Raw genomic sequence first — 14,898 nt, 5'->3', positions numbered from 1 at the left:
AGTTAGTCTAATTAACACCAGATCCAAAATTTTGCAGTTTAAACTAGTCCAATAATAACATCATAGAGAATGAGGTTAATAAGCCCACACAAGCATGCATGAAGAGAATTAAAACAACTGAATAGAATGCAAATTTTTTTTATTTTTTATTTTTTTATTTTTTTGAAAAAAAAACAAAGAAAGATGTGAAATAAATTATGTCACCCTCCCCAAACATAGTTAATACATTGTCCTCAATGCAAGATTAACAAAAGATGAATGACATAATTTTTAAGGACAAAATGAAGGTGAAGAGTCAAAATGGGATAAACAATACTCCCCTGATCAACACGACGGCTGGGATGGAAAGCTGGGCCCGGCATCATCATCGCCAGGAGGAGAGGGAAGGCGAGACAAGATCTCCCTCAACATTGCAGACTACTAGGTCTGCTTCATCTGCATGGCCTGAACCCTTGTCTCCAAATCCCCTAGACGGTCCCAAGACTCGTTCACCCACCACTGTATATCGTCCATCCAGCTAACGTCCAAACGCCCATCAAAGGTACTCATCTGTCGGCGTGCTACGATGGATTCACTGCTGGCAATTGATGCGAAGTTTCGTGCAGATGCCATATCTGTCTACACCTGCTGAATTGTGGTAGTCAGTGCCCCAAAGGATTGTTGAAGCTGCTGCATGTCTCGGTCGTGTCCAGTTCATAGTAGCAAACATCTGTCGTAATAACTGGGTGTCCACGTCAACTGGTGGTGGTGGAGCCAATAGCATTGCAAAGTCCGCAGCTGCTTGTCCCTCTGCAACCTGTTGCTGTCGCCGGCGCTCGTTTTAATTTCTGCTGATGTTTAATCCTGGCGCGATCCTGGGCCTCGAGTGTAAGGCGTTTGATAAAAGGACTTGGTTTCTCCGATGCCTCCCCTGGCTGAACTTGTATGACAGCTGCTCTACAAATTCCACTTATCAGGCTCGAGAATATCAGTGATGTGTGTCTGTCACCCCATGCGCCTATAACGTGTATCTGATTGTAAATATAGGTAGCCAAGTCAATTTTGTTCCCCCGAACTAAGTGGTAAATAAAACCTGCCTTTTGATCGGTAAACGTCGTTCGATGGGAGATTGGCTCAATGTTGTGGCCGATGAATAACCAAAGGATGGCGATAGACGGAGTGAGGTCTATTGGATACCAATCAGCAGTAGAGAGCGGCCAAGCATTTTCCCGGCCCAATAGAACTTCAGCCACTTCAACCCAGTTGAAATCATGCGGGACTGGGACTACATTTGTCCAAGTGAGATGATAGTAGACATGTACTACCTCAGGTGAAAACATGATCCATTTGTCCCGAACCCAAGTCTGATGCAGATGGTCGGATCTCGGTGTGTCTATTTCAGCATTGAAATTTGCGTAGAATTCCCGCACCAAGTTTTTATAGACGGGGTGTGGTCTTTCAATCACCTTCTCCCACCCCCAGTTGTGGACTAGATAAACCAGTTCAAAACTCGAAAAATCATCCAATTTAACTGGTCTTTCGGGGATAAGCGCCCATTCCCAGATAACATTGGCATAGCGGGCTGCTTGGTCGGAAGAAAAAAAATGCCGGACTCCCCCTTCGGGTTCCCTAGTTCGGGCTGTACCAGAGATGGAACCAACTTTCTCCTTTCCCTTTGATGTACGCTTTGGGGGCATCCTGCAAAGTTAAAGATACAGTAATTAGTAAACTGCAGTAATAAAAATGATAGGGGGAATGAGGTAAGCAAGACAAATAGTGTACAAACCCCCCAAACTTGCTTCAACAAGCATATAGAATACCATGATGTGCACGTAACAAAATATGACAAAGAGGGATGTATAAAGAGAATGCTGAGGTGAAAATTTGGAAAATTAGGCCAAAACAAACACATGTAAAAAATCATATCCATGACTGAATGTGCATGTTCGGCCTCGGATATCATCAAGAAAACTCGAAGTTCCCCGGGCAAGCTCCGGGCATATGAGAGTATTCAATGAGATCTACCATCTATTCAAATTTTAAAGCAAATGGACTTCGTTTGTCATGCCAATGGTGGAAAGTATGGGACGTAAGGTGTCGTGACATGCCATGTGCTTATGCGTTGCAAGGTGGAAGTGATGTGATGCATGGTCGTTCAAGTGGTTGTGAAAGTGATAACATGCAAATGTCAAGAAAAACATGCTCAAGGACGTCCAAGGAAAGCAAAACGATAAGTTACACACAATAATAGGTTCAAACAACCAAAATGCATCAAGTAACCCGATGATTAAGTGTGCATGTTCGCCCCTTGGACATCATCAAGAAAACTTGAAGTTTTCCCGAGCAACCTCCCAGCATATGAAAGTATGTAGTGCGGAGTAACACATATTCAAATTTCAAGCTCATTGGACGTCGTACGGGTACCTAACGCAAGGGACGAAGTGGGTGCGATGAGGTGACGTGAACCTAACACGTGTGCCTTAATGTGTGAGTGGTTGGTGCACGAGCGTTTCGAGCTCAATTTTGATGGTAATTTTACCCTCGAGAGATGGAAAATAAGTTAGACATTATGTTAATTGTCGTAAAGTTCGATAGGGGATAGAAATATACCGCTATGCTTTACGTGATCTTTAAGTATTCATAAATTTTTATTGCATTTTTATATGTTCGCATCCGTCATAGAAATATAGTCGGATCGCAAGTGAAAATAGGTTTAATTCTATTCGAGAGAGATTGTTAAACAAATTAGGAATCTTGGTCTTCATAATTGAATCGTGTTGTCAATTTTATAAAATTTGGATTAAAGGCGATTCGGGATCCTAGTACGCATTTCGTTATCACATTTTTATAAAACTTGCATTTAATTATAATCACGCATTTAATGTAGTTAATTTAGGCTTTATATTTATAAGTAGGTTATTAAATCATAATTTAGTTAGCGAAAATATTAAGAATTTCTATTGTTTCGATTAAGGCGACGATAGGTAAAATTGAACTAATCAATCTCTGTGGGACGATATTCGAACTCATTTAATCCACTTTATTACTTGTTAATGAACCATACACTTGCGGTAGTTTTAAATCGAAAGAAATAATTTCGTGAACAAGTTTTTGGCGCCGTTGTCGGGAATTGAGTTTAGTTTAATTTTATTTCTCGAGGCACTAATTCGAGCTTCAATTTTTATTTTGCTAGTATAATTTTGTTTTTATTTTTATTTTAGGTTATTATCCTTTATTTGAGTTTTAGTTATTTAAATTGTTTGAATCTTAGTGCTTGTACTGGTTTTGTTTCTCAAATTTTCATGCCACGATTGACTGGAGGAGAATTGATTCCAGCTGATCCTGAAATCGAGCGCACCTTTCATCGACTACAAAGAGATCACCGAGAAGCACAAGTACAAATGGCTAACGAACCAAACAATCCCATTATTCAAGTTAATGAAGGAGAGGCAATGGACGAAGGAAATGAGATTCTGGGAGATTTCTTGACTCCTCAAGTAGTCCAAAGTCAATCTAACATTGTGTATCCTCCATTTAGGGAACCAAACTTCCAGTTGAAAACAAATGCGATTCAACTATTTCAGAATGGGCATCAATACCACGGGATGGCTAGTGAAAACCCACATACACACATTTCTCGATCTCTGGATATATGCCAACACTTTAGGTACCAGGGTATCTCGGACGATGCTATAAGACTGCGGTTGTTTCCACACACCTTGCGAGATAAGGCACTTGAATGGCTGGATTCACTTCCTGTCGCAAGTATTACCACTTGGAATGAGCTAACTCACAAATTCTGCACCCAGTTCTTGTCGCCAGCTAAGGTAGCCAAAATACGGCATGATATCTCTATATTCAACCAATGTGAGTTCGAATCATTTGAAGAGGCATGGAATCATTTCAAAAATATGTTAAGGAAGTGTCCTCAACATGGCTTTGACAAGAAGACACAGATCCGATTTTTCTACACTGGACTACTTCCATCCTTCAAGAGCATGGTGGATTCATCATCTGACGGGTCTATCTCCACAAGAACAATTGACGGAGCATGGGAGCTATTTGAGAGAATGGCTACAATTTCAGTCATGTGGTCTACAGATCGAGTGGTTCGGAAGATAACGTCGGGGGTTTATGAAGTAAATACTTATTCAGCACTGCCTGCAAAGATAGACTCTTTGTTCCATTAGGTTGAAAGCATTTCACAGACCGCCACTGCTAAACAAGTCAAGAAGCCAAGCTGTAAAGAATGTGGAGCAGACCACAACACTGTTAATTGTCCAATTCTCGCACAGGAAGTCGAACATGCAGATTTTGTGCAATGGGGTCAACGCCAAGAGAACAACTCATACTTTATCATTGGGTTACTTGATGCATTTTGGTTGTTTGAACCTATTATTGTGTGTAACTTGTCGCTTTGCTTTCCTTGGACGTTCTTGAGCATGTTTTTCTTGACATTTTCATGTTATCACTTTCACAACCACTTGAACGACCATGCATCACATCACTTCCACTTGCAACGCATAAGCACATGGCATGTCATGGCACCTTACGTCCCATACTTTCCACCATTAATTGGCATGACAAACGAAGTCCATTTGCTTTAAAATTTGAATTGGTGGTAGATCTCATTGAATATTCTCATATGCCAGGAGCTTGCCCAAGGGAACTTTGAGTTTTCTCAATGATGTCCGGCGCCAAACATGCGCACTCGGTTATGGATATGATTTTTTACATGTGTTTGTTTTGGCCTAATTTTCCAATTTTTCACCTCAGCAAATTAGGGGGGGGATGAGGGAGAATTTATTGTTCATGGTTTAAAACCATGACCGAGATCTACTATGCGGCCGCATAGTACTAAGCTATGCGGTCGCATAGTAGTAAGAATATTTCCCCTTTTGATTTTGGTAACCGTCTATGCGGTCGCATAGACCTTTTTTTTATGAACACTGAAATGCAAAAAAAAAAAAGTATTTCCTTCGTAATTTTTTTTTTAGAGAAGCGTGAACCATGCTCCCAAACACCCAACATCGTTTCAAACTCAACTACCATGTGTGTAATGCCTAAGAAATTATGGGGATGATAGTTCGATCCAATTAACATGCAAGAACAATCGATGACCCTAAAAAAATGCAAATACAGAAATGAAATAATTCTAAAAATAATGTGGAAAATAAGCTAATAAAAGGATACAGTGGCTTGCCTTCCACTCAGCGCTAGATTATAGTTGTTAGCTCGACTTTACCATGTTGTTTCATTCTGATGGTCGAAGATGAACGGTAGACTTTTCCTTTGAAAAATCACCGCCCCAATAGTGCTTCAGACGCTGTCCATTGATCTTGAATGTTCCCTTGCTATCGTGAGTGATTTCAACTGCCCCATGTGGAAAAACCTGTATAATAGTATACGGACCAGACCACCTCGATTGCAGTTTTCCTAGAAACAGCTTAAGCCTAGAGTTGTAGAGTAGCACTTTCTGCCCCCATCATAAATTCACGCCTCTAAATGTACATATCATGTCATTTCTTGGTGCACTCTTTGTAGATTCTTGAATTCTCGTAGGCTTCCATTCTGAGCTCATCCGGCTCATTAAGTTGTAGGAGACGTTTTTCACCCGCAGCCTTCAAATCCAAATTCAATTTCTTCATTGCCCAATAAGCGTGATGTTCTATCTCAAAGGGTAAGTGGCATGCTTTCCCAAAAACCAGTCAATATGGTATCATTCCTATAGGGATCTTGAATGCAGTCCTATAGACCCACAAGGCGTCGTCCAATTTCTTAGACCAATCCTTTCATGATGAATTTACTGCGACTTCGAGTATTCGCTTTAATTGTCTATTGGACACTTCGACCTGTCCGCTGGTTTGGGGATGATATGCAATTGCTACACGATGTTTAACGCCATATTTAGCCAACAATTGTTCGAACTGACGATTGCAAAAATGTTTGCCCCCGTCACTGATTATAACCCTCGGTGTTCCAAAGCGGGTAAAAATATGTTTCTTTAGAAACTCAATCACCACCTTCCCATCATTAATAGGTAGTGCAACAGCCTCTACCCACTTTGATACGTAGTCCACAACCACTAATATATATTGATTAGAGAAGGATGGGGGAAATGGCCCCATGAAGTCGATTCCCCAGATGTCGAATAGTTCCATCTCCAGGATACTATTCAAAGGCATTTCATTTCTCTTAGATATATTTCTGGTGTGTTGACATCGGTCACACCTTTTCACGAATTCAAAAGCATCTTTAAATAGTGTAGGCCAATAAAAACCTGATTGAAAGATTTTCGCTACTGTTTTTGAAGCACCAAAATGCCCTGCATATATAGATGAATGACAATGTTCTAATATCAAAGGCACTTCTTCCTCAGGTATGCAGCGACGAACAATTTGATCTGCACCCTGCCTGTATAGGATGGGATCCTCCCAAAAATAATATTTCAAATCAGAGAAAAATTTCCTCTTCTGGTGACTGGAGTAATCAGGCGGCATGATAGATCTGGCTAGGTAGTTAACGATGTCTACATACCAGGGTGCCTCTCCCAAACCAAAAATCTGTTCATCTGGGAAGACTTCGTTGATTTCCACAGTTTTTGTCTATTCTGTGGCCTCGAGTCGAGATAAGTGGTCTGCCACTACATTTTCACTGCCTTTCTTATCCCTGATTTCCAAGTCAAACTCTTGAAGCAACAGTATCCAACGAATGAGATGGGGCTTTGCATCCTTCTTTTCCATTAAGTACTTGATAGCAGCGTGATCTATGTAAACGATAACCTTTGATCCCATGAGATATGACCAAAATTTGTCAAAGGCGTAAACTACGGCAAGGAGCTCTCTTTCTGTAGTGGCATAATTGAGTTGAGCTTCGTTCAAGGTCTTACTTGCATAGTAGATCACGTGAAATATCTTATTTCTTCGTTGTCCTAAGACAGCCCCAACAGCATAATCATTGGCGTCGCACATTAATTCAAATGGCAGATTCCAATCTGGCGTAATGATCACGGGTGCAGAGATCAACTTCTCCTTCAAGGTGTTAAAAGCAAGCAGACACTCATCTGTGAACTCAAATGTGGATTCCTTCATCAACAGACAGCACAACGGTTTAGTAATCTTTGAGAAATCCTTGATGAACCTTCTATAGAAACCAGCATGCCCAAGGAAACTACGAACACCTTTTACGGATGCAGGTGACGGTAATTTCTCGATCACCTGAATCTTTGCTATGTCCACTTCAATACCCTTTGCTGAGATTCCGTATCCTAGCACGATGCCTTCCTGTACCATAAAGTGGCATTTCTCCCAATTCAGTACCAAGTTAGTCTCCGTACACCGCTGTAGCACAAGACTCAAATACTCCAAGCACTCATCAAATGAAGACCTGAACACTAAGAAATCATCCATGAAGACCTCGATGAATTTCTCAATCATATCTGAGAAGATAGCCATCATGCAGTGCTGAAAAGTTGCAGGAGCATTGCATAAACCAAACGGCATCCTACAGTATGCAAAGGTACCGTAGGGACAAGTGAAAGTTGTCTTCTTCTGATCGTCAGGTGCTACTGGAATCTGATTATACTCGGAATATCCATCCAGAAAACAATAATGTGAATGCCCAGCTAGTCTTTCCAGAATCAATGAACGGTAGTGGGAAGTGATCCTTTCGAGTAGCAGCGTTTAGTTTGCGGTAATCAATGCAAACTCTCCATCCAGTCACAGTCTGTGTAGGAATCAACTCATTTTTCTCATTTTCTATCACTGTGATACCCCCTTTCTTGGGAACAACTTGTACTGCATTGATCCAAGCACTATTTGATATTGGATAGATGATGTCTGCGTCGAGCAACTTCAATACCTCAGCCCTAATCACTTCCTTCATGTGTGGATTCAATCTCCGTTGACCATCAATGCTTGGTTTGAATTTTTCCTCCATGAGTATTTTGTGCATGGATAACGACGGACTGATCCCCTTGATATCTGCAATCGACCATCCAATGGCTGTTTTGTTTTCCCTTAGCACCAGAAAGTAATTTCTCTTCCTCCACTTCGCTGACAGTACTTGAAATAATAACCGAAAGTGTAGAAGATTTCCCCAGGTAAGCATATCTCAGGTGTGGTGGCAGTTGCTTGAGTTCCAATTTGGGAGGTTGTTGAATAGATGGCACTGACTGTGTAGTCCTGGTTCCCAGTTCTTCGAACTAGCGTCTGCACATGTATGGCGAATTAGTCTCCAAGAATCGTGCACATGTTTCAATCTCTCTCGAATCAGTGTGAGTGGATTGAGAATGTGCAATGCACGCCTCGTAAGCATCGAAATGATAATGTAGCCGAAATATATCTCGAATTATTCTGTCAATTACATCAATCTGGAAACAGCTTTCTGACTCAGTCGGGAATTTCATTGCCTTGAACACGTTCAACGAGATTTGCTTTTCGCCAAGCCTCAATATAAGCTGCCCTTTCTGAACATCAACAACCGCTCTTCCAGTAGCTAGGAAAGGTCGCCCCAATATAAGTGGAACATCCTTATCTTCCTCCATATCCAAGATAAGGAAATCAGCTGGAAATATGAACTTCTCCACTTTGACCAATACGTCTTCAATGATCCCTCTTGGATGTGTGAGGGATCTATCTGCTAACTGTAATGTAACCTTGTGGCTTTAGCTTCTCCCAAGCCGAGTTTCCTAAAAACAGAGAGAGGCGTTAAATTAATACTTGCTTCTAAATCACACAATGCTTTATCAAAATAATAATTTCCAATAGTGCAAGGTGCAGTAAAACTCCCTAGATCCTTTAGTTTTGGAGGCAACTTTCTCTGGATTTTGGTGCTGCACTCCTCAGTTAGCATTACTGTTTCGTGTTCTTCTATCTTTCACTTGTTGGAGAGGATATCCTTCAGGAATTTTGCATAACTTGGCATTTGAACAAGTGCTTCGACAAATGGAATGTTGATATGTAGTTTCTTGAAGACTTCAAGAAATTTACTATATTGCTGATCCAATTTGTGCTTTTTCAATCTCTGGGAAAATGGAATAGGAGGCTCATGAAGGTTGATATGAATGGCATCCCGTGATGTATTGGAATTCTCTTTGCCCACATTCCCTGTTGTTTGTTCAGTTTGTTCCACAATTTCGTCATCCGAGGTTGGTGCTGATTCCTTGCTAGCTACCGATCTTTTGACATGTATCTCCGGTAGTTGTACTCCACTTCTGGTTTTTATAGCCTTTGCGTGCTCCTTAGGGTTGATTTCAGTATTGTTGGGCAGATTTCCTGGTGCTCTACCCGTAATGGAGATTGCCATCTATCCCATTTGTGTTTCCAAATTTTTTATTGTTGCACTCTAGTCTTGAAGAGTTGCATCTGTCTTTCGCATAAACTGATTGTTGGCTTCCATATACTGGTTGGTTGTTACCATGAACTTTTCAAACATCTCATCCAATGGTGGCTTTTTATCCTGCTGCTGATATTGACCTTGTGGTGTATTTTGATTCTGATTGCTCCACGAGAAGTTTAGATATTTTCTCCAGCCCTGATTGAAGGTTTCCGAATGTGGGTTGTTTTGTTAGGTTGACCCCATTGCACAAAATCTGCATGTTCGACCCCTTGTGCGAAAATTGGACAATTAACAGTATTGTGGTTTGCTCCACATTCTTCACAACTCGGCTTCTTAACTTGTTTAGTAGTGGCAGTCTGTGAAATGCTTTCAACCTTATGGAACAAGGAGTCTATCTTTACAGATAGAGCAGAATAAGTATCTACTTCATAAACCCCCTGTCGATCTCTTCTGAACCACTCGATCTGTAGACCACATGGCTGAAGTTGTTGCCATTCTCTCAAATAGCTCCCATGCTCCATCAATTGTTCTCGTGGAGATAGACCCGTCAAATGAGGAATCCACCATGCTCTTGAAGGATGGAAGTAGTCTAGTGTAGAAAAATCAGATCTATGTCTTCTTGTCAAAACCATGTTGCAGGCACTTCCTTAACATATTCTTGAAACGATTCCATGCCTCTTCAAATGATTCGGACTCACCTTGGTTGAAAATAGAGATATCATGCTGCATTTTTGCTACCTTTGCTGGCGAGAAGAACTTGGTGTAAAATTTGTGGGCTAGCTCGTTCCAAGTGGTGATACTTGCAACGGGAAGCAAATCTAGCCATTTAAGTACCTTATCCCGCAAGGTGTGTGGAAACAACCACAGTCTTATAGCATCGTCCGACATACCCTGATACCTGAAGTGTTGGCACATGTCCAGAAATCGGCATATGTGTGTATGTGGGTTTTCAATAGCCATCCCGTGGTATTGATGCCCATTCTGAAACAGTTGAATTACATTTGTTTTCAGCTGGAAGTTCGGTTGCCCAAATGGAGGATACACAATGCTAGATTGACTTTGGACCACCAATGGAGCCATGAAGTCCCCAAGTACTGTATTCCCATCATCTTCAACTACCATGCCTTCGTTGAGTGGAATTGCCGGTTGATTTTGCTCGTTAGCCATTTGTTGTGCCGCCCTTGCTTCTCTTTGCCTATGACAGAATGTGCGTTCAATCTCTGGATCTATGAGAACCAAATCTTAATCAGATGCTCCTTGCATACAAGCCCTGAGATTGCAAAATCAATACAAAATTAAACTGAAGTATTAATAAACTAAACCTAGTAAACGAACTACTACTCATCTAGATAAGTTCGAATTAGTGTCACAAAAGATAAAATTAAAACTAAATTTCAGTCCTCGGCAACGGCGCCAAAAACTTGTTTGCGAAATTATTTGTTTCGATTTTTAATCCACCGCAAGTGTACAGTTCGTTAACAAGTAGTAAAATGCACTATAAGTCCAAGTATCGATCCCACGAGGATTGAATTAGTTCGAATTAATCTAATATGACCTTAACCGAAGCACGATAAGCAAATTGTGTTTTTGTACTTTAACCAACAAAATGTAATCATTGATGCAATTATTAACAAAGGATTATACTAAGTTCAAAGTAACTTGGATGCAGTTTAACTAAAACTTTATAGAATTAATGGATGTTCTAACTCACTAGGATCACGAATCCCCAAGCAATACCCGTTCAATAGTCATTTATGCAAATTTGACACACAATTCCACAAAAGATGAATCGATATTCCTGTTTTAATTTGACAATCTCTCTCGAGCAATATCAAACCTATCCCAATATATGATTCGACTATATTTCTATGACGAATGCTAATATACCGACTTGCATTATAATTTACGAATATCAATTGATTCACACAAGGCATAGAGGTATATTTCTATCCTCTATCGGACCCTATGACGATTTATACTATATCGAATCTATTTTCCTTCTTTCGAACGCATAAAACAGGTCACCACATTCATATAATCACGTGCACGATAATTATATGAAAATAAAAACGAAATAAATCAATCAATTCTGGAATTGGTGTTTACATACATCAAAAATCTAAAACAACAGTTGAACGTGGTATTACAAGGTTCATCGATCTCCTAGTAGTAATAAATTTAGCCGAACATGCTAAAAAGAACAAAACTTAAAAATATTTGAAGAAACGACATCACTCGAATCAATATTCACTCCGATCTTCAATTGGCGCGATGTTTATCTCTTGTTTTCTCCCTTGTTTCTTCTTCAAAATCTCCCAAAAAAATGTAAAAACGGCGTCCTCCTCATTCTGGTTGAGATTTTGTATTTATAGGACCCTCAAATCTTGTTTCCATAAGAGTTTCGGAAGAAAAAGGAAACCAAATTTTTTTTAAATTTTTGTTCTATGCGACCACATAGAGTAATTCTATGCGCTCGCATAGAAGAATTTTTTCAACCATATTGTGTTTCGATATGGTACTATGCGACCGCATAGAGGATAACACTATGCAGTCGCATAGTACTATCAACTATGGAGAAATTACGTTTTGGTCCTCCAACTTACATCATTCACTTCTTAGCATCTTCTCTTCATTCTTTTCATTTTATCACCCCACGATATCATCAATTTGTAATTGGCCTAATTGATTTCTTGATTTGTTCATCGGATCAACTTTTGTATATTTTCACTTTTGGTCCCTGAACTTTCACTTTGCGTCATTTTAGTCCTTTTTCGTGTCTTTTCTCCTGAATTTCACCATGTTCATCATTGTTTCCTATAATTCACAAATGTACAAGATTAAGTTACAATTCAATCATTTTGCTCGTATTTAAGTCATGTTTGTAACCTAAATAAGTGTGCAAAAACACACTTATCATCACGTACAGTTAAACCTCATATAAAACAAGAGGACACCTAAATCAAAAACATATAAAATCAAGGGTTAGGGCGAATACATATAACAAGAGGCACAGTAATTAAATTCACAGGGAACACAAAAACATCAAGGGTTAGGGCGAATGTCCAGTCTAATTGGAAATGTGTTTGGGTTGGGTATTATATTGGTTTAGGTCATCTAATATGTGAGTTGAATTTATGAATGGGTGGTTTTTATTTATTGAGAACCTTTGGAAACTTTTTGCAACTGTCGTTGAACATTGTTAAAAGTGACACTTTTGTAACACCGATTAAACGTTACTATGAGATCATATTTTAACAATGTTTAATAAATGTTGCAAAAAATAAAACTCTTCGCAACATTTCAAAAAATTACAAAAAGCACTTTATGCAATGGTCATTGAACGTTGCAAAAAGCTATATGTTAAGAGTTTTAACAACAGTCATCGAACGTTGCTATAAAATGAACTTTTAACAACGATCAATAAACGTTGCAAAAAAATAAAACTTTTTGCAACAGTCAATAAACGTTGTAAAAAGACAACACTAGCAGCATACATTTAGAATATATTGTCAAATCTCAATTATTAACACCAATGGCAACATTTACTTATTTGAATGTTGCAATAGACATTTTAGCAATATTTAATTAATAAAAGTTGCAATAGATCCTTTTAGCAACATTTAATTAATGAATGTTACTTTTGCATGTTGCAAAAATGCATTTTTGTTGTAGTGTGGAAAGGGAAAATGGATTGGGTATTGAATATCTTGCTGCTCTTTAATGATTGAATGGTCAATCAAACGGGGAAAAGTAGAAAATGAATAAACTGTCGAGAAAAGAGAAGGGTTTGGTGCTGGATTGTCGAGAAGGAATTATACCACTTTGCCATAAAATGGTTGACAGATAAAGTGACATGATGGGTTTTGGCAAGATATGATTGGATTAAAAAACTGATTGTGTTTAAAACAGTCCAATGATGAAGTTGACGTTATATCGACCATTATGTCAATGATTGTGTCATTGTAGCATGATTGGTTGAGAAGAGGGAGAAGGGAGAAGAAAAAATTGGAAACGAAAAAAAAAAAAAAGAAATAATTATTGTCCACGTATGACTCCACATCAGGGATAAGAAAGCCCCATCACATTCTACGTGTGTCTTGAATATTTGCTCATCGACCATCGAGGCCCTCCTAATTAACTGAGCAGAAGCACAACACTTGGCTATAAATATGTTTTGAGGCCTCAACAATAAATAAATAAATAAAAAGAAAGAAAAATGATCTCCATTGGCCTCGAACATATACTCTACCTTTGCAAATTTTAACATAATCAACTTGAACTTTAGTGCATAAAATCCATGTGTGCACACTATAGACTATTGAAAAAAATGTAAAAAAAGCGAAAATCTCCACAAATATAGGAAATGGGACTTAATCATAACGAACAAAATAATGATGATAGAATGTCAATTCACAAAATGGCTAAAATTCCCCTAAAATGCCTATAAATAATGTCATTGCACATGGGAAAAGGGTTAAATATTTTTATATCCAAACTTCAACTCTAAAAAAAATAAAATAAAATAAAATAATTGATATCCAAACTTCCGATCAAGAAATGCTTTTCGGCCAAAATCACTCCGGAATTACACTATCCTTTTTCTTAACGACAAAAAAGGACTTCTGAAACATACCAAAATAGACAAAAGAAGAAAAGCCTGCCGAAAGATTTGGAAAAACCACCACTGGCTTTTAAAAATAGTTTTCATATTTTTAGGTCAATGAAAAATGATTCCAACATTTGTCATCGAGTAATGCTATTCATAGTGAAGACTACATGTAGTCGTCCTACATATATACCTAATAGTTTGCTATTTGATGCATTAATGTAGTAATTTTTTGTTGTCCCATCTATCAAATAACAAATGACCGTAAGACGACTACTAATAATTTTCACTATGAACATGACCGATTTTACAAAGAGATGAGTAGTGAAGCATGCGCCAAGGCCTATATTATAGGGCGCCTCAAATTTTAGCCCATTTCATTCTCTCCTTTTTCTTCTTTTTGGTAAATTAGGTTCATTATATTTTTTTTATTAAAAATTTGATAAATTAGGTCCATTCCATTCATAAATAAAGCCAAATAATGTTTTTTATTATGGAAATTTCATTTCTAAATTAGGTCATTTTCAAATGCAACGGAGGGGACAAGCGGTGTAGGATTTCTCAAACTCATGTTACAGTGATTTCCTAATTTTATTAGCTTGTTCATCACATAGGTAGTATTCGATTTAATTGTTTAAAATAAGAGATGTTTTACTTGACAAAAATTAATGAAGATTCTTAAACAAAGAGTGAAGCTGAATCCTTAGCGACATGAATTTCAAAATTTGAGTTCTTGCTTAACATCGTAATTTGGTTCAAGTTGCTGCATCCTACATGCAATCAATATTATGAGCAAACTTCTTCAAATAGAAGACATCTCAAATACTTATATTACTTACAAAATTTTGTTAATCATATCTTATCTCCAATAAGCTATATCACAAAAAAGATTGAATTGATTGACTACATTTTCAATTGAGAAAGAAATGATTGAACGTGTAGATTATTCAAATTTCAATAATGTTTTTGCCTCT

General features: G+C 38.5%; 1 protein-coding gene across 1 annotated transcript; it reads right to left on the bottom strand.

The window, feature by feature from the left end:
* Positions 1–5,233: 5,233 nt before the first annotated feature.
* LOC111392130 lies at positions 5,234–5,627 on the bottom strand. Its single transcript, XM_023017394.1, has 2 exons — positions 5,515–5,627; positions 5,234–5,432 (listed from the first exon to the last, which is right to left on the bottom strand). Exons 1-2 carry the CDS (start codon positions 5,625–5,627, stop codon positions 5,234–5,236), a joined length of 312 nt encoding a protein of 103 aa, XP_022873162.1.
* Between the last annotated feature and the right edge of the window lie 9,271 nt (positions 5,628–14,898).

The sequence above is a fragment of the Olea europaea genome, unplaced genomic scaffold, assembly GCF_002742605.1.
Source record: "Olea europaea var. sylvestris unplaced genomic scaffold, O_europaea_v1 scaffold889, whole genome shotgun sequence".
In the NCBI taxonomy this organism is placed as follows: Eukaryota; Viridiplantae; Streptophyta; class Magnoliopsida; order Lamiales; family Oleaceae; genus Olea; species Olea europaea.
The sequence above is the reverse complement of the archived record's forward strand: the minus strand, read 5'-3'. Positions and strand labels throughout refer to the sequence as shown.